Source organism: Mytilus edulis, chromosome 8 (assembly GCF_963676685.1).
Source record: "Mytilus edulis chromosome 8, xbMytEdul2.2, whole genome shotgun sequence".
Taxonomy (NCBI): Eukaryota; Metazoa; Mollusca; class Bivalvia; order Mytilida; family Mytilidae; genus Mytilus; species Mytilus edulis.
Window position 1 is genome coordinate 25,690,262 of NC_092351.1, and position 22,118 is coordinate 25,712,379.

General features: G+C 30.7%; 2 protein-coding genes across 2 annotated transcripts; one reads left to right on the forward strand and one right to left on the reverse strand.

Moving 5' to 3' along the window:
* Positions 1–326: 326 nt before the first annotated feature.
* LOC139485223 (uncharacterized) lies at positions 327–8,000 on the forward strand. The gene is made up of 9 exons (XM_071269510.1): positions 327–2,070; positions 2,562–2,622; positions 3,057–3,118; positions 3,866–3,940; positions 4,418–4,657; positions 5,063–5,261; positions 5,500–5,601; positions 6,067–6,159; positions 6,796–8,000. The coding sequence occupies exons 1-9, from the start codon at positions 2,042–2,044 to the stop codon at positions 7,096–7,098; spliced, it is 1,164 nt and encodes a 387-aa protein (XP_071125611.1). The 5' UTR covers positions 327–2,041; the 3' UTR covers positions 7,099–8,000.
* LOC139485215 (rab proteins geranylgeranyltransferase component A 2-like) lies at positions 7,823–22,107 on the reverse strand. The gene is made up of 17 exons (XM_071269495.1): positions 22,025–22,107; positions 19,191–19,257; positions 18,367–18,433; positions 17,468–17,601; positions 16,718–17,168; positions 16,183–16,299; positions 15,723–15,843; positions 14,558–14,673; positions 14,086–14,192; positions 13,662–13,736; positions 13,095–13,139; positions 12,610–12,669; positions 12,171–12,231; positions 11,521–11,614; positions 10,806–10,907; positions 10,217–10,365; positions 7,823–9,059 (listed from the first exon to the last, which is right to left on the reverse strand). The coding sequence occupies exons 1-17, from the start codon at positions 22,071–22,073 to the stop codon at positions 8,601–8,603; spliced, it is 2,274 nt and encodes a 757-aa protein (XP_071125596.1). The 5' UTR covers positions 22,074–22,107; the 3' UTR covers positions 7,823–8,600.
* Between the last annotated feature and the right edge of the window lie 11 nt (positions 22,108–22,118).

The following is a 22,118-nucleotide window of genomic DNA, read 5'->3' on the forward strand; positions in this document are numbered from 1 at the left end:
CCATTTTAATAACATTTCAACAACAGTTTGGTAAAATTTATCACCAGCTGAGCAATTTGATATGATTGAGCAATTACAATAGAGTAACATTTGGTAGGATGCAATGGGTTGAGGGAAACCAATAATCAAGTTATGGAATATTTTGTAATAGATTGATGAACAGTATCTTTATTTTATCATTCAAAATGACAAGATATATAAATGCATGTATGTTATGTATAATTGACAACTAACGTCTGTGTGTTATAGAAAAGAAATGATAAACATAAATGACACAAACTCAGTATGGGCAAAGAAAAGAACAAAACAAAACATGAGGGAAACGTGTTTGTATTGCTATTCCTTATCTAAAAGCCACACGGCGCAACAACAAAAAACAAATGCTCACCTTATTGGAATTTTAAGACAGTCCCTATCGCTGTTTTTGAAAGATAGCATTATGATACGGCTATATAACTCGTAATAAAATACTATAATGAATTTGTGCCATTACTTCAATATATTTGTTCTTGGATCTTATTTATTTATCAAAGCCATTTCGTCAACAAGTAAGTATAGGTAGTTGTTGTGTCTGTGTGCTTCTAACTGTCAAATACCATTCAAAGCAGTGAAAAGGTTTTAAATAATTCTTTCTATTCAAAAGAAAAGAAGAAGTGAATAGAAAAGAAAACGGGCTTCCATTGATATCATCATTTAAAAAATGCATAGACTAGATATAATGTATAAAGGAAATTGGAATAACGAAAAGTAGCTTGAGCTTTTCAGGTATTGCAATTCTTTAAGAATACAAACCAGCCAGTGTTATTAACAAGATAATATTTTCACAAACCTTGAGCCCCAAGGGTGACTGGGGATAGAAAAATTGTCCGCTTGGCTGTGCAGTATGTACAAGTACTTACCCACGTCTAGTCAGAATGGGGAAGTTTAATTTAATCCAATGCCTCGCGTGAAGAGAGTGTCAAACTCGCTGCAAGTTAAAGACCCTTGCAACAACTCTTTGAAGGGTCCGTATGTGGCATGATGCTGGACTAAATTTATTTCCCCAACCAATATACCCTCTTCCTGTAGCAATCAAAGTCTTCCCGAGCTTCATCCCGGTCGGCCTCTATTACAGGAACCACGTGTTGTATTTATTATTAAAAATTTGTTCTCGTCCTGAACATGCATGAAATATTTTCCACTGGACGTTAAGCAACCAATAACTAATCAACCAAAAACCTTGAGACCGATTTTTCATGATATGGGTATGAAAAATGAAGGTTTTCATTAATAATTACGATTGAGCAGTCAGCTTTTGCAGTTTCAATTTGAGTGCAAGTGTATAAAACTAGTTTTTTTGTTTATGATACACTTTTAAAATTTCGCAGGATAAAAAGAAATAGTATCACCGCATGTGAGTACAATGTAACACTTATGTTAATTCTTCTCATGAAAAGCAAGGCTTAACCATAGTTTTTCTTGCTTTCTGAAATAAGAGAAGCATCCCTATGCAATTGACTGATATCGTTCAACCTTCTAGACTGAATACTAACTTTTGGCCGGTCGCAATAAATCAGTAATATAACGTTATTACTTGTTTCAATTGGGCGAAAGCTTGATATTGTTTCATTTTTAACCGATCACTGGTTGGATGCAGTTCATGAATTTTCAAAGGTTATTTAAAAGATTTGTTGTCTAAAGAATTTTTACAACTCTTACACGGTCTTTATAATCTAATGTATCGGATATCAAAACTGCATTTATTTAGTATTTCAATCCAAATTTAAAACCTTGTTTTTTCTTTCATTAAGGTAAGATACTGAATGATCAATATATTTTAAAATTTATGAAAAAAAGATTTTAGGGGATAATAGCAATATATTTCCAGCTTAGGGGTTTAAATTTTTTTTTTAAACATGAACAACTTAGGTTGAACGTTTTGTGTGTGTGTGTGAGTGTTATTGAAGTGAAGGTAAAACTCGGAAACAAAATATTCAGTAGTTTTTAAAAGATTTAATTGAGATATGACATAATGTTAATATTATTTTAGGGACTATGAGGTATGAGTAAAGTGCAGATGAAAGCTGGAATGTAAGTATCTTTTTTTCCTTTCCTGCTTTAACAATAACGCTCCACATCATTAATTTTATATATTAAATCATACTTTCAGTATGGGTTTGCAAATTTTTCAAAATAAGCATTTATCTCTAAATACTTGCAATCTGATAAATTTTACATAAATTTGGCCGTTAGTTTTCTCGTTTATATTGTTTTACATTGTTTTACTTTGTCATTTCGGGTCTGTTATAGGTGACTATGCGGTATGGGCTTTGCTCATTGTTGAAGGCCGTACGGTGACCTATAGTTGTTAATGTCTGTTTCATTTGATCTATTGTGGAGAGTTTTTCTTTATTTGTTTACTCTTCGAACTCTATTATAAGTAAAGCGATTTCACATGTTATATTTTAAATAGAGTAAAGATGAATATATGCTGTATAAGCCTAATGTAATGATAATGTGTGGGTGTGTGTATGGTGTAATACCGTATAATCAAGTCAAACTTTTTTCACCGTTAATTATAGGAGTAACGCTAAAGGTATTCAAAATGTGCAATCACAGAAATCTGCTGCCAGCAATAAAACAGTATGTATCTTATATAAGCAACAATTATATATCGTGTATCTTCTCTGTGAATTCAGTTATCCTGTGATTAATTTATTGGCTTTAAATTAAAGCGTTGTCTTCTTGAACAAGTTCGAAATTTAATACATTTTGAAATAAAGATTTTATTCGGCTACACAAAGTGCGCCCATCAAATATGATAATAAGAATGTAAAATACTATTTGTTTTAGTTTCTAACATTGTACTCTTTTGATCCAGAAGGGGTTCTCATCTTTTTCTTAGCAAATTTTACTAAAATTGCATACTCAAAAACGACGAAAATAAGACTTGAGCTAAGATTTATTAATTGATAAAGCCCCCTTTTCAAAAGTAATGGAAAAAATAAAGCAGGAAAATCACGGGTCGTACTTCGTTGACCTTATTTATTCCACTTTATTCTCACTCGTTTTGATAGGGACAACAGACTGACCGATCAGGGAAGACAGCTGCTGTTAATCCTAGAAAAAAGCCACCTGGGTAAGCAACAAGCCTTGGTTAAGTTACAATACTAGTATTTACATTCAGTTAAAAGTGTCACGACAAGATTGAAATTTCTTTTTCTGTATTGTTATGCAGTTACCTAATGCATTATTAATATGCAATAGTCTTAGAAACTATCTAAATCCTGCAACATTACTTTTTCTTGTTCTATGTTTATAGCAGTTTTTTCCGAGTCACTTATCGTTCGAGAGATTGTGTTACTTGTGAACCTCAATCTCTAGTCTGTAATGTATGTGTCTTAATACAGTGCAATAAATTAGTTGCTGAAATGTATTGGAATGTTGGTTGAATAACGTCCAGTTGTAGATATTTCATGGACGAAAACAGGCTTACATTTTTTCTCTCTCTATTTTGAAATATTAATCGATTTGATCGGGAAAAGAGTAGAGATAGTGTAAACATTGCCTCTGGAAATGGAAATGTTATATAAAAAAGAAGATGTGGTATGATTGTCAACGAGACAACTATCCACAAGAGACCAAATGACAGCTAAAGTTTACAGTACGACCTTCAACAATGACTGTTGTCCAGTGGAATCGTTATTGTAAATCATTATACATGAAATGGACATCATAATCTCATAACAATTGATTTTAGTACGATTTCATGAAACATATTTGAATCATCAAGAAATGAATTTTAGATAAACGAAGATGTCAAATTGCTTGAGCCAATTTACGTATTTTGCCTGTTTTGAATTAAGTATAGCGTTAATATTTACAGAGGTAATGACCCAAGGAAGAAAAAGGAACCTCCTGAGTTGACAGAGCTTAAGATACAGATAGTGAATATGAAATCGTAAGTGGATTCTTAAAGGTCCTTTTGCATTAAGAGGTCCAAGACTATTTGCAAGTTCTTTATCAAAGAGGAGTTGAAATTTAAACAACAAAGTTGAATCTATAAAATGATTAATTTGGAGTATTGTGAGATTCATATCTCTCTTACCGAGAGTAATACTATACAGATGCACAAAACGTTCAATGATAGCAAAACAAAGGATATAGGGTGTCCATCCATGACACAAAATAAGTACATGCACAGAAAAAAAAACCTCACACGGGCAAAGAAACAGCACTTTTATTGCTTTACTAATACATGTTTAAGTTACATTATTTTCACATTGCTTGATTTGAAATTGATTGTTAACCCAAAGCTTGAGCCTTCAGTTAAGACATGAACTATATTTTATATACATATATATAACGTATATTGGAATAGGAACTTTTATGTTATCTATAAAATTGTATTGTTATTGTCAACATTTCCATTGTTCAGACAAGTTCTTGACTTGGAGAATTCAATACGTCAACAACACGATGAGTTGGAAAACTATAAAACAGAAAACGTAGATTTAAACAAACAAATGACACAGTTTGTTATGGAAAAGGCTGGTAAATCTAGAGATTCAGTTATTGTGGACCTAAATCAACAAGTAGAAAAGTTACAGAAACAAATCGAGTGTATTGGGAAAGAGAAGACAGAAATCATGGCAGACAAAGAACTCTATATGACAACGTAAGTACAAAAATGTCTTTTTCATGAAAATGAGGAAAATGGTCAATATCTTACGTTTTAATTCTGCATGTGAGCTGTTTAAGGAACATTTTTGTCCATACTGAATATTGGTAACACAACAAAATAAATGATGGCCACTACACTACCAAACATTTTTAACATCCTCTGCAGGAACAAGTTCACCATGCAGTTCTATTTTATTAATTACATGAGTATATACTTGAGAAGCAAAATAATCACAAATTCATTTTAAAGTAAGGATCAAGAGATTCACTAAAAAAGGTAACACCAGTTTCTGTATTTATTAAGGTCATCCTAAGTAATTTTGAGATCATTTACATTTTTATATGACCATCCTCACATATAGTTACCCGAGCATGATCAGTATCTATCTTTTTGTTATAGACTTTCAAAATATATAACAGAGAAAACACCTGATGAAATGCCAGATATACCTAATATGGAGGAGAATATCAGACCAACAAAGATAGCTGACATGTTTAATCAAGTTTACCAGAATGTATGGCCCAGAGCCTATGAAATAGCAAACGAGAAACTTAACGATGAAAAACTGTCCTGCATTTATTTGCTTACAATATTTAAGGTATAAATATAAGTTTATTTGTTATAAAATATAATGGTGTAATAGAGCTGTTAAATGTACGGGAATCATTAAACCTGCTTACAGCATATCTTGTTTTAGTCAGACGTGCTCATTTTGAATGGTCAATGAATTTGTTGTATTTTTAACAAAATACATCATATACAATTTCTTTTTAACCCACAATTACTAATATATGAAGAATCTTAATTCTGATACTAATTTTTCTCATTTATACCAGGATTCTTGGGAGTTTTGCTGTGCCTTATCCCGACACCAGTTACACATCCTAGAGATGACTTATCTAGTTCCTTATGGTCCTAACATGAGTGTAGAGGCAACGGTAAATATCTTTTATAAACTTGGAATAAAATACAACCAAAAATTAAATTATAAGCATAAGCACTATATACTTCAAGCAAGTTTTAAAGAAAATAAGTTAAATAAAAAATGTTGTGCTCTATTACCAAGTATAGTGGAGCTGTTAAAATGGATTAACATGTCTTTTCTCATAACATATACTGTTTTTAAATGAGTGGGTCTTTGTTAATAAATCATGACCAAGATAACAGTGGTGTGATGGATGTTAAACTTGTTTAGATTAATAGTCTACAGTTACGGCAAAAAAGATGAAACATGAAGCTGAATAAAATAAACCATTGCAGAATTATTGGATGATGTTGCCACATGGTTAATAAGCTAAAGAAAAACAATAAATTTTTGGGGGTTCAAATAATGTTATGGTTTCTCTCTGATTGAAATTAACTGTTATTCTCCTTTTATTCATTTTCATATATTTATTTTTCAGTTCAACATTCCTCAACTGTCAGTGAAGAACTTAAAGGTGGTAAAAGAAACGAGAAAACATATAGCTAAGCAGACGATAGGAAATTTATATGGTGTAAATAGATTCACTTAATGTACACATTGATAAACAAAATAACAATGGCACAAACCCCTAAAACTACATAACTTACATAACAGAAGTTTCCTTTTGTGTTGTATATTAAATCAAAGATCCAAGAATTCCACATACGGCATAAGACACATGTTATATTAAAGCACTGTATCCATGTATAACCTGGCCATTCAAAGTCAAATAAAAGATTACATTTTTTTGTCTTTACCAATTACAGCAACTTATAGGGTGCAAAAAAGGTGGGGATGTCGAAGGACTTTTGTATTTGCTACCAAGGTTTTCTGCTGGTAACAATACATTTTTTTAAAGTCTGTAAACAATTCATCATTAACATAATCATCCTAAATGTGAGTTCATATATATAAAAGACTTCATTGTAAAACTAAAATAAACATCAGATGGATTTTGTAAAGGGCATATAATTTGTCAAATGTACATCAGTAATTAGTGGACAAAGAAATTTAAGATATTGGAAGATTACTATTGAAAACTTGAAGTTCTAAAGTCAGGAAGATAAACCTTGTTTCTTTCCTAAAAATTTTTATTTGATAAATGTGTCCAGCTAATTGCTAAGAAAGGAACAGTTATTAAAGAGGTTTTACTATCTTTCCATTTCAGTTATTTATGTCCCCAGAATCAGGTACAGGGACCAAGGACATACCCTCAGAGCTGGAACCCTATGTAAGGTCCTGTTTGGAGGTATGTTGGTACAGTGCTATCCAGGACCCACCATTAGGTTTTGTGTTTGATACTGGTGTCAGCTGGGAGCTAGATACAAATTATTTTGAAATGTTTACAAAAACTGGTATCTATGTTGACTTTATAGTATGGCCTGCTATGCTCTTACACAACCATGGAGTTGTGTTACAGAAAGGTGTAGTCCAGGCTTTAGATGAAAAGAGTCATAGACCTCAACAATAACACATTCTATTTTCATTGCTATATACTTTATATGTTAGTTATGCAGGTATTTTTTTTGTTATTGTTACATATAAATATAGCTTTAATTAAATATTCATGACTTTTCAAACTGTAATACTCTTCTTTATATGCATAATGGGTTTTGTTGTTGCTGTTCAACTTTTCATCTGGTATCATAATTGAGAACCCACTATATTGTACGATATGTACTGCATTATCAACTGTACCTGCAATACTGTTTGTTGCATACATCTAACATGGTTATAAAATAATTTAAGTAGGATTTCAAATTTTGTAATAATAAGAATGGATCAAATTAATGATACCAATATTTTGATAGTTTTATAAAATTTTACAAACATTGTTAATTTTCATCAAATGACCTTTTAATATAAGATTCACCTCCAGAATGAAAGAGAATGTGTGTGTCCAATAAAGATGTGTTGCCTGTGGTTTCCAAATAATATAATATTTGAAATAGTCCAATCCATGTTCTGTAATGGAAAATCCCAAACATCTCTTATAAATAAAATGTTGTTACAGTGATATGTCTATAACTAAATAGAAGATTTGTATTCAGAGAATTGAGCTAAAATAGAATATTTATTCCATGGATAATGTTATGTGTGTAAACTGTGAATGGTACTATAAGCTTATGTGTAACATTTCATTGTGTCACTTTATTGTTTAATACCAAGGCCATTAATTAGAATTATTGTATAAAAAAAGTGATTCATATTTTATTGACATGCTTGCATACAGCTCAGCATAGCAAAAATACAATTAAATGCATTATTCAGATGTAATTGAAATACAAACAAAAATAACATCATGTCTTTATTTTTTTTAAATCATGATCTGATAATAATTCGATATCAATAAACAACAGCTATTTATTTGAATTCTTTGTTTATCTTTGCGACAACAACAAAAGTTCATAAATTAATGAAGGAAATGCTTTTCAACAACAACATCTTTTCACAACTGAAACAACAAAACATTTTATCACATCAAACCCCATCAAAAAATTCTTGATAGTCTAAATGCATATTTGCTTTAAAATCTTTTTATATCAGTAACAGTTAAAACATTATAAATCAAAAGAAAATATTGCAGCTTCCCCTATTAATATCACATAGCAAATACAAATACACATGAGTAGAGGAAAAAAATGAATTTGGTTCATTATACAAATTATAGAAATGCTCTTCCTCTGAGTGACCTGATCTCCAGTCACCAAGGTTCAATCAAATGCACGACCTTTTAAATATTAAAAATCATCGACATGATATCACATAATCAGTTTCTGTAAGATAATAAGAAGTGAATGAAAACTAAATGATTTCTTGAACTCTTACATCATTTGAAAGTTTATAAAAATTCAACATCATAAACTTAGTAATTCCAATAAAATGCTTGATAAAGTATCTGCACCATTTCTCAAAGACTGATAATCTTTCTATATCATAATATATTAGTGTTTTCCCATATACAAATTCATATTATTCTGTTTTTGGTTCTTTTTTGTCAGTTGAACCTGTTTGATCTGGTGATCCTGTGTGGCTTGAATTATCAGACTGTAATTGGTCATTTGGCTTATTGATAGATTCTGATTGGTCAGATTTAGATTCTTTAGAGTTTGAATTATCAGATTGTGATTGGTCATTTTGCTTATCGATAGTTTCTGATTGGTCTGATTTAAATTCTGTGGTGTCTGAATTATTCGACTGTGATCGGTCCTTTGGCTTATCAATAGATTCTGTGCAGTTTGAGTTATCAGACTCTGATTGGTCATTTGGCTTATTGGTAGATTCTGATTGGTCAGATTCTGTAAAGTCTGATTTGTTACTTTCATCCTTAACAGCCTTTTCTGCATCATCAATATAGATGATATCCTCTGGATTTGGTGGTCTGGGTAAGAAGTCTTCTCCTGGCATTAACTTCTCAAATATAGCTCTTGACTAAAGAAAGAAAACAATATCTGATTAAAATATGATATAATTGGGATAAACAAAAAGGAAATCAAAAACCTGAAACTGACATCTGTCCCAGGTTAGGGAAGGGTTGGTGCGGTAGAAATAGTTTAAACCTATAACTTAACATGTATGTAGCTGTTCCAAGTCAGGAGCCTGTTATTGAGTGTTTGATGTTGTTTTGGTGTCTCTCACGTTTGATTTTCGTTTATTGTTTTATAGTTTATTCTTCTATTGTGCAGTTACACTAGTGTCTAATTATAAGGTTAGAGAGGATTCAACGCCAACAAACTAGCTTAAGCCTGCAACATTCTATGTTTGTCTGTTTGAAGTCAGGAGCATGTTATTCAGAGATTGTCTTTTGCTGTTGTATATTATATTTTTTAGTTCATTATTTTGTACAGAAATCAAGCATTGTCAAGCCATTAGTTTTATCTTTTGTGAATTGTTTTACATTTGTCATTTCATTATGGCTGACTATACATTATAGGTTTTGCTAATTGTTGAAGGCCCTACAGTGACCTATAGCTGTTAATTTCTGTGTCATTCTGTCTCTTGTGGAGAGTTGTCTCATTGGCAATCATATCACATCTTTTTTCTTTTATATAATCAGAAGAATTTGAAATTCTTAAGGTGGTGAATTTTGTGAACTGAATAATCTACACTTCATTTGAGTAAACCATGAGATCTGTTTCAAAAAGGAAGTGCTTCGTTTTGCTGTTTGCTTCGAAAAATGATAGGAACAAAAAGGGGAACAAATTGTGTTATTTCAACTTGTTTCTGAAATAAATTTAAAAAGATAATATCATGAAATTTTTCTAATTATGGCTCTAAATTCAGGGGTTTTGTTATTTGTTTTTTTTTACAACTCAAGTGATCCTTGTCAAACATAGAACTAGAATAAAAAAGTTGAATTGACTGTTTAAAATTTTTAAATTTCCATAAGTTTATACTTTCATTTGTTCAACTAGCCTTAAAACTAAAAAGATCTTATTCCAAAATATACAAAAAAATAATATATTAATAATATATCAATCAACAATTACCTTGGAAAAATATATCTTAAAAAATTTTATGTTATAAAATTGTTACAATTCTGAAAATCAATTATGAGTCCCCCAACACTTAAAACCCTGTCATTTTACCTGGTCTACAACAATATCTAGGTCCAGCTGTGGCCCTGGTCCAGGAATCACTATCACATTCTCTGGGACCACAGTCCTATCCACTGATACATCACAGTAAAATTCTCTCTTGAAAAACATGGACCACATAATCACTGGTTTACCATCATCTACAACATTAAAACTATCGTGAATATCTGACAAACATCAATAAAACGATATGTAAGCTGATATACATTAGAAAGCAACCAAACAATAAAATAAAACATAAAAAATATATGAAAGTCAATAAACGATCTTCAATAATAGAAAAAAAAACACATTTATAGTCAAGGTCTAAATAGAATTGGGCCTGAAGACCTGACAAATTGTGAATTGAAATATCTACTATTTTTAACAATTAACCGTTAACAGTAAAATAGCAAAACTACCAAACTCAAATGAAATTCAAATTTGAAACCCCTTTCTAAAATGACAAAATCAACAGCTCAAAAACATCAAGAAATGGAAAGCAACTTTCAAATTCCAGACTAGTTACAGGCATTTCCTTCTGTATAAAATTGTGGATTAAACCTAAATCTCTCACTTGTACTTTTTACATTTGTTTTACCTTGACTAGGTTCTGTCTGGAATAATGTATTTACAATATCTTGTAAATCTAATTCTGGTGTAGTATCTTCATTTTCTGTTTCCATGGTTATATGTACAACATCTAAAATTTAAAGGAGCAATCAATATTTATTGTTTTGTGTATATCCATGTGTACATCTAGTAATCACTGTTGTATGGTAGTATTTAATGTTACTGTTCACAAAACTTCATGATGGTCTAGTTTTATTGCTGAAAAAAAACCCGACATGAATCCTATCTTTAATGCATTGTGAGAGCTTATCTGGACTAACCCTCACAAGGAAAACTCACATGAATATAAAATCTATTGTAAAAGCATAAAGACGCTCAAAACAGGTGATACACTAAAGTAATTTAAACAGGTCCTAAAAATTTCATCAACACTAACTATAACAAGCATTATGAGAGAAATGCATACCAATACATAGTCCACTACCAGTTACAAATATTGTGGATTTATCTGTTATTAATGGGACCTATTTTTATGGATTGAGGTAAAATTGTACTTTTATGCGTACTTGACTACATGGTTTTAACAAAATTCTAGCCTCAAGAAATCAATTCAAATCGTGGTAAAGATTTACAATTGAAAATCTCAAAAATAATTGTCCTCTATTATTGCATGAATCAATAGTAAACAGACAATGATAAAGTATAAATAAATTTCATCAAAATACAGTGTACATTATACTTACTAAGAGGTGAAGGACTGGACATAGAAGAGGGTGGTAGTTCGATCACAGTTGTTAAGTAGCGGCCATCACTTTTAGGTATTTGTAACAATGATAACTGAAAAAATCAACAGAAGATGAACTATATAACAATGGCATGTGTGTGTCCTGTATGTTATATTTGTTGTTGACATAAGGCAGCTTTCAGTCAACCAATCATTGGGATCTATTAGCAGGCTTATTAAATAAGTAAAGTGTAAAAGAAAGTAAAGAATTGTCTTAGTCTAATAATGATGTAAAACAAAATCTTTTCATCAACAGTCAAAGGGAAATAACCTTCGAAATAAAATGAAGAAAATCAATCCAATCAAAATACCAACTGTGCTTGCAGGGTCAGTCGAAATAAATTCAAATTTCTGTCTCCACCTGTACCATAAAAAAATCACCTTGACTTACTTATCTCAAATCAGGATTCCAAAGCTTTCCATATAAGTAATGTGTTTAGTTCTGATTTATGAAATGCAAACATTTATTTAAAGTCTTAAAAATATGTACACCATAGGAATCCATACTTGCATACAAAAGCATAAGCAATAAAGGATTGAAATTTATCTACATTTTGATGTGTCTGATAAATAACATGTCTTTACAACACGACACATTGTCCAGCCTACCTGTTGTGATCCATCATGTACTATACTTTTGTCTGTAACCAGCACTGCTCTGGATATATACCTAATAAAAATATAAAACAAATCATATAACAATGACATAATATTAATGGAAAGAACGTGTGTGCCCAGTATAAAGTCTTAAATTATAACACAAAATTCTTAATACAAAGAATATAAAACTAACCCTTATACTAAACTAATACATATGTACCTTTTATATCTTCACTTAACATTAGCATATTTTGCATGCTTTTTATATATTTTTTTTTAGGTTTTCATTGTTGTTTTCAAATTTTTAAACCTGATTTGAATAGTTCTCACAATCTATGTTTTATTGCACCTTCCTGGTATAAAATCGCAATTTCGACTTTCAGATGTCAGAACTTTTCAAGCTAATTTTTTCTTGGAAAAGATTGGGTAAATATTCATAATGATTTACCTTTTATTGGAAGCATTAAACAGTGGAAAAGGCACAGATGATTCTTCTATTATCACATATCTGAAAATAAAAGTATCAAAATTAAAGAACAAAACATATATCAATATAAAATGTAGCCATATCTATCACTTAAAATAAACCCTAGTTTTTGTAACTGCCTTTCAAATTTTTGGGTATCTTAAAATATGGACTATATGACTATTAAGATATGATAACAGATGAGTTATAATTTTTTTCTTCTCAACATAGGTCAAAACCACTATAAATTTTGTCAATAAAACTCTGTGATACACTTTATATTTATAATTGTATTGAATGTCTTCATCTTTGTTTAGGGCCAGTTAATCCTCTGGTTGTGTGATTTTCTCACTGTGTTAAAGACCCTTTGAAGGTTTTTTCTGTTTTCTGCTCTATGGTCGGGTTGTTTTATCTTTTACACATTCTCCATTTCCAATCTTAATTTTAGAGAAACAAAGATAACTTACTTAGCTGTCAATTTCTTTCCATCTGTTGATATCACACCAGTACATCTATAAAATAAAGTAAATATTATTTGGTGGACAATGGGAGATAACTGTTAATATTTTGAATCTTGAACAATAGCTTAATATACTGGTATCCTTATTTTCCACAAGTTAAAATGCTCATGATGGTTTTTTTTTGTGTTGTTTGATTGCTGTCATATTAATATTAACCTAATAAATGTATCTTCTTTCATTATAAATTACAATTTTAAATTTGATGATTTTTTCTAAATGAATTGTCAAATTTCATTACCTCCTTTAGTTACTTTCAATCTTCTGATGTGTAAATATAACTGATAATACATTGTTGTTCAAAATAACATTTTGAAGAGTTAACACTACTTTCATTTGTTTAAAAAGGTTGAGTGACTGAAATATCCAAGTGCTTGTAAGCACTGAAGGGTAAAGACTGCTTTCATTTATCAGTGGGGAGAAAATTTTAATATTTAATTTTCAAATGTCCATCAAAACTGTTCTATTTCTATTTTAATATTTTATCTTTTGTATCTTCATAAGCCATTAGCTTACTTATTGTCTTTGTCTACAACCAAATGGCTGGCTGACATTTTCAGGCAATAAACACCACCAAAAACAGCACACATTCTGTAAAAAATAAACTCTCATAAAGTGGTCTTTTAAACTGATGTAAATACCAACAATGAGTTAACATTAGCTAAATAGCTAAATACCCTGTTTTTACTATCTCCTTGCATAGTTTAATTCATTTAAATATTTTTTAAATAAATATACCTTCTTGGTCATACATGTATATATATCAAAGCTCTCTTTTTGTTTTCAACCCTGAATGAATTTTACATTTTTTTATTAACTTTTTATTCTAATGATGTGAGAACATTCAAGACATAATATTATATTCTTTATTTCACTTCCTTTCAATATAAACTTATAATTTTCATTTTTCAATCATGTTATTCATAATTGAATAAAATACCTGCAGAAACCCTGAGGAAGTTCACCACATCCATATAAAGGCCAGAGAAATGCTGTGTTTCCATAACGTCCAAGGGAATGTAGAAACTTCTTGGTTTTAGCTAAACCCTGTAATTATAGCAAAATATGTTTGACGATAAGTGTTGACCTATATGATGGCAATATATCATAATTCAAAAACTTCATATTCAAAACCAATTTCACATAAAATTGCTTATAGTTTGAAACATCAAAGTAATAAAATCATCAACTATTTATATTTGTGAAGAACTGATGGATGAAAGTATATTCAATGCATAAACGCCCAAAAACCAGATTTATAACTTTCTGTTACTTTCAGTCTTTATTATTTTCTTTCACTTTCATAGTCTTGAAATGTTCATGATATTATATCAACATCTATCAAAATATATCAATAAACTTGTTTTCACTTATGAAAAATTCAGACACATTTATATTCTTTCTCAACTCACCTCAGGAGTTAATGTTTCACCTGTAGCCATGGCGATGGAATGTTGTACAAAATGTTTTATATTTTTGGTAAGTTTCTTTGATTCCAAATAATCTGTAAAGGGTCTATCTGTAAAAGCTGAAACAAACAAGATGTCTTATTAATCTATTTGATACTTCTTAATCCAAGTTTGCACATATAAAAACCCTTTGATATACTCTTTATTTTCAAATATCAACATTCAATAATAAACAGCTGCGTTATGAGCACATGATAAGCCCATTGCTTTTTCAAAGAATAAAGCCCAATAACTTCTCAATGTCCTATCAGAAATTTATAAAAATTGTAAGGGAGTTTACGTCAATAGATATAAACAATTCATTAGAGTTTCATGAAAACTGCTGAAAGCATTTTTGAGTTATCTGAAAATTGGAAAATCTTCCCTTTTTTCATGAACAGAACCCTATAACTCGGAAACATAACATCAAAATTTATAAAAATAAAATGGGAGCTTATGTCAATGGATATAAAATGTTCACCAAAGTTTAATGAGACCTGCTGAAAGCATTTTTGAGTGTTTGTCCAAAAATTGGAAAATCACCCTCTTTTTAATGAATAAAACCCTGTAACTCTGAAATGTAAAATGTGAAATTTACAAAAATCATACTGGAGCTCATGTCAAGAGATATAAACAATTCACTAGTATTTCTTACAAATTAGTGAAAGCATTTTTGAATTATTGTCCCAAAACTGGCAAATTCCCACTTCTTTTAATGAATAAAACCACATAACTTTGAAACTTAAAATCTTTAAAAAAAAAAAAAAAAAAAAGAGCTCACGTCAATAGATATTAACAATTCACCAAAGTTTTATGCAAATTGGTTAAAGCATTTTTGAGTTAATGTACGACATGTTGACTATGGACGGACAGACAACGGTATACCATAATACGTCCCGTAAATGGGTGTAAAAAAAGTATTGCAATTTATACATTCTTTAATTATTTATTTTTAATCAATTAAATTTAAATTAATCTGACAGATGATAACCACAATTGAATGGTTTAAATTAATTAACTCATTGTAGTTAATTTCAATTTATCCATCAAAATCTTATAATATGCAAGAATTCTCTTTTATAAATGTATAAAGAAATATTGTGAATAAACCATTAATTTATTGATGTACCTTCATATTCTGTTGGCTTTTTATCATATTCTGCACAGGAAGTTAAAAATTTCATCAACATCCTCTTCTCCAACATAGATACTTCTTTACTGTTAAATACATCTGCTCTAGAACATGGTACCTATAAAACACATCTGAACAATATATACAGTAATCCATAAAAGAACAAATTAACCAAACACCTTGCATAAATTATTATTCTTTACTTTCTTTAGTTTTGTATGACTGTATGCATAATATAATAATATTGATAACGTTTCATGTTAAAAGGAATTAATTATCATGCAAAATCTATAAAATATTAACCTCAATCTATGAGAATCAAATAGATTTCAAAAGTACATTAAATAGATATTGTAGCAAAAAAATACAAAGAACACAAAAACATTGTTCCTCAATATTGTATCAAGGTTTTGTGTCATGAACTTAATCATCATATCCCTTGTGCTACATTACTCACCTTTTCAAGTTTTCCATCCAGTAATGTTAACATCCTTGTGACAGTTTTAAACTCACAATACTTGGCAATGTCAGATGTAATTAGAAGCTGTACCATACTCCCACCACAGTAAAGTAACTGTAATCAAACACAAACAAAGGAAATATTGTAATCATAGTAAATTCAAAATACATGAGGAGAAACGGTTGTACTGAAGAGGAGTTAAGAAAATAAATATCATAGTGTGGCAGACAGAACAATTCAAGAAGCTGAAGATAATTTCTGTCCACTCCAGACCAGCAAATTAGGTGTTATTCTTTTTTATTGATTATTAAATACATGTAGGCTCTTTGGAGGGTTAGTTCTCTCGTTTAAATTGTTTTACATTGTCTTATCAGGGCCTTTTATAGCTGACTATGCAGTATGGGCTTTGCTGATTGTTGAAGGCCATACGGTGACATATAGTTGTTAATGTCTGTCATTTTGGTCTCTTGTGGACAGTTGTCTCATTGGCAATCATACCACATCTTCTTTTTTTATATAAACATTCTTTCACCTTTGGTGTTAAATCTAAATTAAATTTCCTCCATTCTTTCAATAATCTAGATTTTGTCCATTTTTCTTCTTTCTTCTTTATGTCATTGTCAACAACAGATTCAGGTAGTTCTTTCTTTTCTCCAATTGTTTTAGAATCTGAGCTATTTAGACCACTGTCCTTGACATCTATAGTGCAATCCTTAACATCAGCTGTTACATTGTCCTTTATATCTGTGTTCACTTTTTGACTAGTGTCCTTAGTATCATTTTTACTTTGTTCAGAGGCAACACTGCTGTTATTAGCAGCTACTGAGTCATTATTTTTAACTTCGTTACTTTCAATTATATCTGCTTTCTCAGAAATTTCTTCATTTTTCTCTGTACTTTCTTTTCCTTTACATTGAGAGTTTAAAGTACCTTCAGAAGAAGCCTTTTCCTTTAAATCACTTTCTACATCTGTCTTGTCATCACTAATGTAGAAAAAAAGTTTACAATAATTTATCCCTACACAATTTGAAAATACTTTTAATTTTAATAATTTCTCTCAAAGATATATATTCAGAAAGAAGAATCTAAAATCCCCTTCAGAAATAATGATTTCTTGGTGCTACCTAATACAGACAGAAAATTTTGTAAGTTAAACAACAACAAAAGAAACTGACATTTTTGTGTTTTTTTTGTCAACACACACAATTATTTTCTGGTCATAAAAAGAAAGAAAGAATTACATTAAACATTATCTCTTTCAAGCCTGTGACATTACACTCACCCAATATTAAATGTAACATTAGTATGGCTGTAACTTTTATCTATTAGTTCAAGCTCAATTGTACTTTCTTCATCACTTATTAGATTTTTAATTGTATCCGCATCAGTGGCTTTCAGAGCATCTTCTCCTTTCGTCTGAAAGACATCAATATCTTTATTAAAATAACAACACATTATCAAAATATTTTCCTTGTCTCCTATCAACACACAATTCTTCAATATTTTTATCATGCCTCTGCTCATAATAAGCTTAAAAAACATTGCTTATTATTATTGGCTTGCAAGTCAATAACTCAACCTCATCTTAATCTGTATTTATACCAACTTCAATTTGACCTGTAGCTGGAGCTGGACTACTCATGTGTTAAACATGTTCAGTTATTAAAAAGAAAGAAAGGGTACATTGAAGTGCTTAGTCTCATTGATTTTTGTTTTTTCCAATGGCGTTGTCAGGTTATATTTGAGTTGTGAGTTTTGATTGTACCATTGGTATCTCCCCCTTCTTTTTTGACTGTGAATTTTTTGTTGTTGCTTACACATCATGTACATATGGGTTGAAGATGTGAACATCTGCATTGTTTATGGATCATTTTGATGGTTTATTAGATTGTGTCTGATTTAAAATATACCTGAAATGCTAGAGTCGTTTTCACAAAAAAACTTACAACTAAAATTGATCTTAATCGTGAGTTTTTTGTGAAACTGACTCCAGTTACATTATAATAACAAGTCCATGTGTTATAAAATTATTTCTTTTTTACTATTTGTATTTTGGACATATGTTTAAATATGCTATAAATCAAATTTAAAAATTTGAGTCAATTCAATGAACATGAATTTGACAACTTATGCCCTCTAAGGTCGAGGATGGATGTCATTAAACAAGTCGGACATTTCTACCTGATTAATCCATGAGTCTACAGCTTGTAAATTAAATGAGCACCACCTGCCACTGTAATAACCATTTCTATAAAAAAAAAAAATATGAAATAACTATTTATTTTTTAGTCATGACAGTACAGTAGCAATGTGAGCTCTTTTTTCAGTGAACTTACACAACATACAAATAAGGGACTAGGGTTTAACTTAGATGACCTTCTACAGAATAAAGAATTAATCATGTTAATTGACTGATTGAATAAAAACTTCAAACTTGATACATGTTGAAGTATAACACATTTAAAAAAAAAAGATATAAGCTGTGATTGAATTCGATGGTTTTGATTGGCTGTTTTACATAAAGTAGCTATTTTTATCACTGGGAATTACCATGTGTAGGTATATTTCATTATTTACAAATTTTGCTAATACCTGATGTTTGAAAAGGAAATAAATTCAGTCTTTTTCCAGTACAGATTGGGTCCATATATACATTAGATTATATATTTTAAACATACATACATGTAGATGAATTATTGTTTGATATTTGTACCCTACATTATTCGTGGGGTTCGTGTTGCTTATTCTTTAGTTTTCTATGTTGTGTCATGTGTACTATTGTTTGTCTGTTTGTCTTTTTCATTTTTAGCCATGGTATTGTCAGTCTATTTTCGATTTATGAGTTTGACTGTCCCTTTGGTATCTTTCGTCCCTCTTTTATGTAAAAAGAAGGGTGTATGGAAGTATACACCTGAAACCCTGAGAAACATTCTACAGTCTGTACACCATTGAACACACCACAAGAGACAAATATCGGGAATAATATTATTGTATCTTATTATTACCTATCAATATGAAGCACCTTTTGACCAATTCTAGAAAAAGCAGCAGCTAAAATGCTCTCTGATAAACCTGAAATACATATGTACATTGTGACAAGTCAAAGATAAGCAAATGTCAACTTTTAATTACAAAATGAATGAACAGCATCAGTTTAAACATGCATTTTACCAGAATCTTTTTTTTTTTTTTTTCAAATTTCCCACAAAAAAATCATTCTACCAACATGACTAATAAACTCAAAATCGTTAAGGTTTTTGTTTAGACTTTATTATTTTCCAGCATTTGGGCAGAAATCTTCCTTTTTCTGATCTCGTTTGTCATGAGACTTTGAGTAAAGAATATATTTATCAGTCTAGTAAAATATAGGAAGGAACACAATACCCAGGGCTCAAGCTACCAGGCGACTTGGGCAAAGAAGTCGATTTCCCGGCCGTCACTTCGCTTTCCCCGACCCCCAAAAGCAAAAACAAGTCTCCCTGTTCTTGACTGTACTCGCTTTCAGAAGCCTCCGTCATCGGACATTTTCAATTTTTACCAAGTTGATGAAACGATTCATTATCTTAAGAAAAGAGGTTGAAGCATTGTCTTTGCAGTGTGTAGCAGGTTATTTGATAAAAATACAACTTTTTATCACTTCGTGCATTTCCGCAAGTTCCGGTGCTTGTTACTCGAAAACGTACATCAACCTAAATTTCGTCGGCCAAATAAGTTTGTTACTTCATTTAAACGTGATGAAAGTTGCCTCCAGTAAATGTTTAATCCATTTATTGCATTAAAAACGTTATGTTCCTTCCCAAATAACTTGTCAAACATCGTTTATTTTTGTAAATTTTCTTGCATTCGTCCGCCATTGACCGATTTCTAAACTACGGATCTGAACCGGACCAGCTATGACCGAAATCCGTACTTTTACAATAATTACTACTGACGCACGGATGGAACAGCTGACAGAAGAATATTGATCCCAAAGGGAAAAATTACGTATTCCACACGCATTAAGAGACTTTTGGTTACATCTAATTGATTGGTGTATATAATTCCCTATATTTTGTATGGATTGTTTCAAAGTTGCTTAACTCTGAGACTATTAATTATATTATGGCCCAGCTTAATAACTTTTATATTTTTTGATGAGAAACACTGAATTTCATACACAAGATAGATTTGAATTAAATTGTAATTGATATATTATAATTTCTTCTTCTTTTTTTTTTTTTTTTCTTCTTCCAGGTAAGGAACCGGATTCATTGCTGAATGTTAATGGTTCCGCGCGAAAACTTTACGCAGTGTCGGGCAACACAGAAAGATTTCTCTTGGCTATTTACAAATTACATTTAAACGTTCGCAGAAAAATATACAATTAAAATTATTTACAACTGGTTTTCCTACTTCCTTTCAGAGCATGCCTTCAGGGCAGCTCTAAATCCCTCAACGGTGTTGGTCGCTGTAACTGTTGTTGGTAGGTTGTTCCAGTCCCTGATTGTCCTCGGGAAGAAAGATTGGCCGTAGGTGTCTGTACTTGTTCTTTCTTGGAAGAAGCGGTTTTTACCTCTGGTCCGGTTATCATTCGGCATCAAATATTGGTGACGGTCTATATCTATAAGTTCATGCTGGATCTTGAATAGCATGCACAATCTATTTGTTTTCCTCCGTTCTTCGAGGCTTTCCCACTTTAGATTTTTAACCATATTTGTGACACAGCCAGGTGTTCGGTCTATGTAGTTGTTATTCACAAATCGTGCAGCTCTTTTCTGAACCTGTTCAATTGCCTTGATTTTATTTTGAGCGGTTGGGTCCCATACTGTGCTTGCATATTCCACTGCAGGTCTTACCATGGACACATATGCAGCTGCCTTTACAGGTTTTGTACAGCCTTTGAGGTTTCTACGTATAAACCCCAAAGTTCTGTTTCCTTTGCCTACTGTATTGTCTATGTGTTTATCCCATGTTAGGTTGTTACTGATGGTTACTCCAAGATATTTACTTTTTTACATTTTTTAAAATATATTTTTTTTATTTAGTGCTAGATATTAAATATTTAGTTGGTAGTTTCTCACAAGAACCTTAGTAAAACTTAAACAACTTTTAATTTAAAATGTTACTTTAATTGTATACTCAGATATGAATTGAATAATATAAAAAGAATATTATTTACATATGACCCTTTATACTATAGTAAAATCAAAACATTGTAGCGCACCACGCGAATGAGCACGTCTCTTTCAAATCTCACCACTTCTCCCTATCAGTTTCAAAAAGAGAAGTCACTTCTCCCTATAATTTTGAAGTAGTGTGAGCCCTGAATTATACCAATTCATTTTTAATAATTCTTTGATATGAAAAAAATGTTACCTGATAATAGCGTTTCTTTGTTTACATTGAATATGACATCATAACTTTAAAAAGACAAAAGATCCCTTACAACAGAACGAAAATTGGAAACGTTACTGTATTTTAGTTTCTTTTGTAACAGATTTTGAAGTTAAAATATGTTGAAATTAAAAAAAAAAAAATTCATACAGACTTCGTCCCCTTTCTCATGTTTCTGAGGTAATGCCTGCCTCATATTATCAAAAATTAAAAATATCATTAAAGGCAGTAACAATACATCTATGTAAATTTGTATGAGATGAACCTGGTTTATATTTAGAAATTACCAAATATAAGGATAAAAAATTATGACTATGAATCATAAATTCTGATCCCACAGTGTGTATTCAATTGATTACCTTCAGGCTACACTATTTATGGGAATTGCGGCAAACTTTCGATCAAAAATAACATAAGGAAAAATTCTTGAGATTTTGAACTACTATGAAAGGGTGTTGTCTGTTACCTGTGCCTATAACAATAACATCAAACTCTGTTGGAAATTCGTCAGCCATACTTGATATTTTTGAGAACGTCTAACTTTAAGACATAGTTTCGCA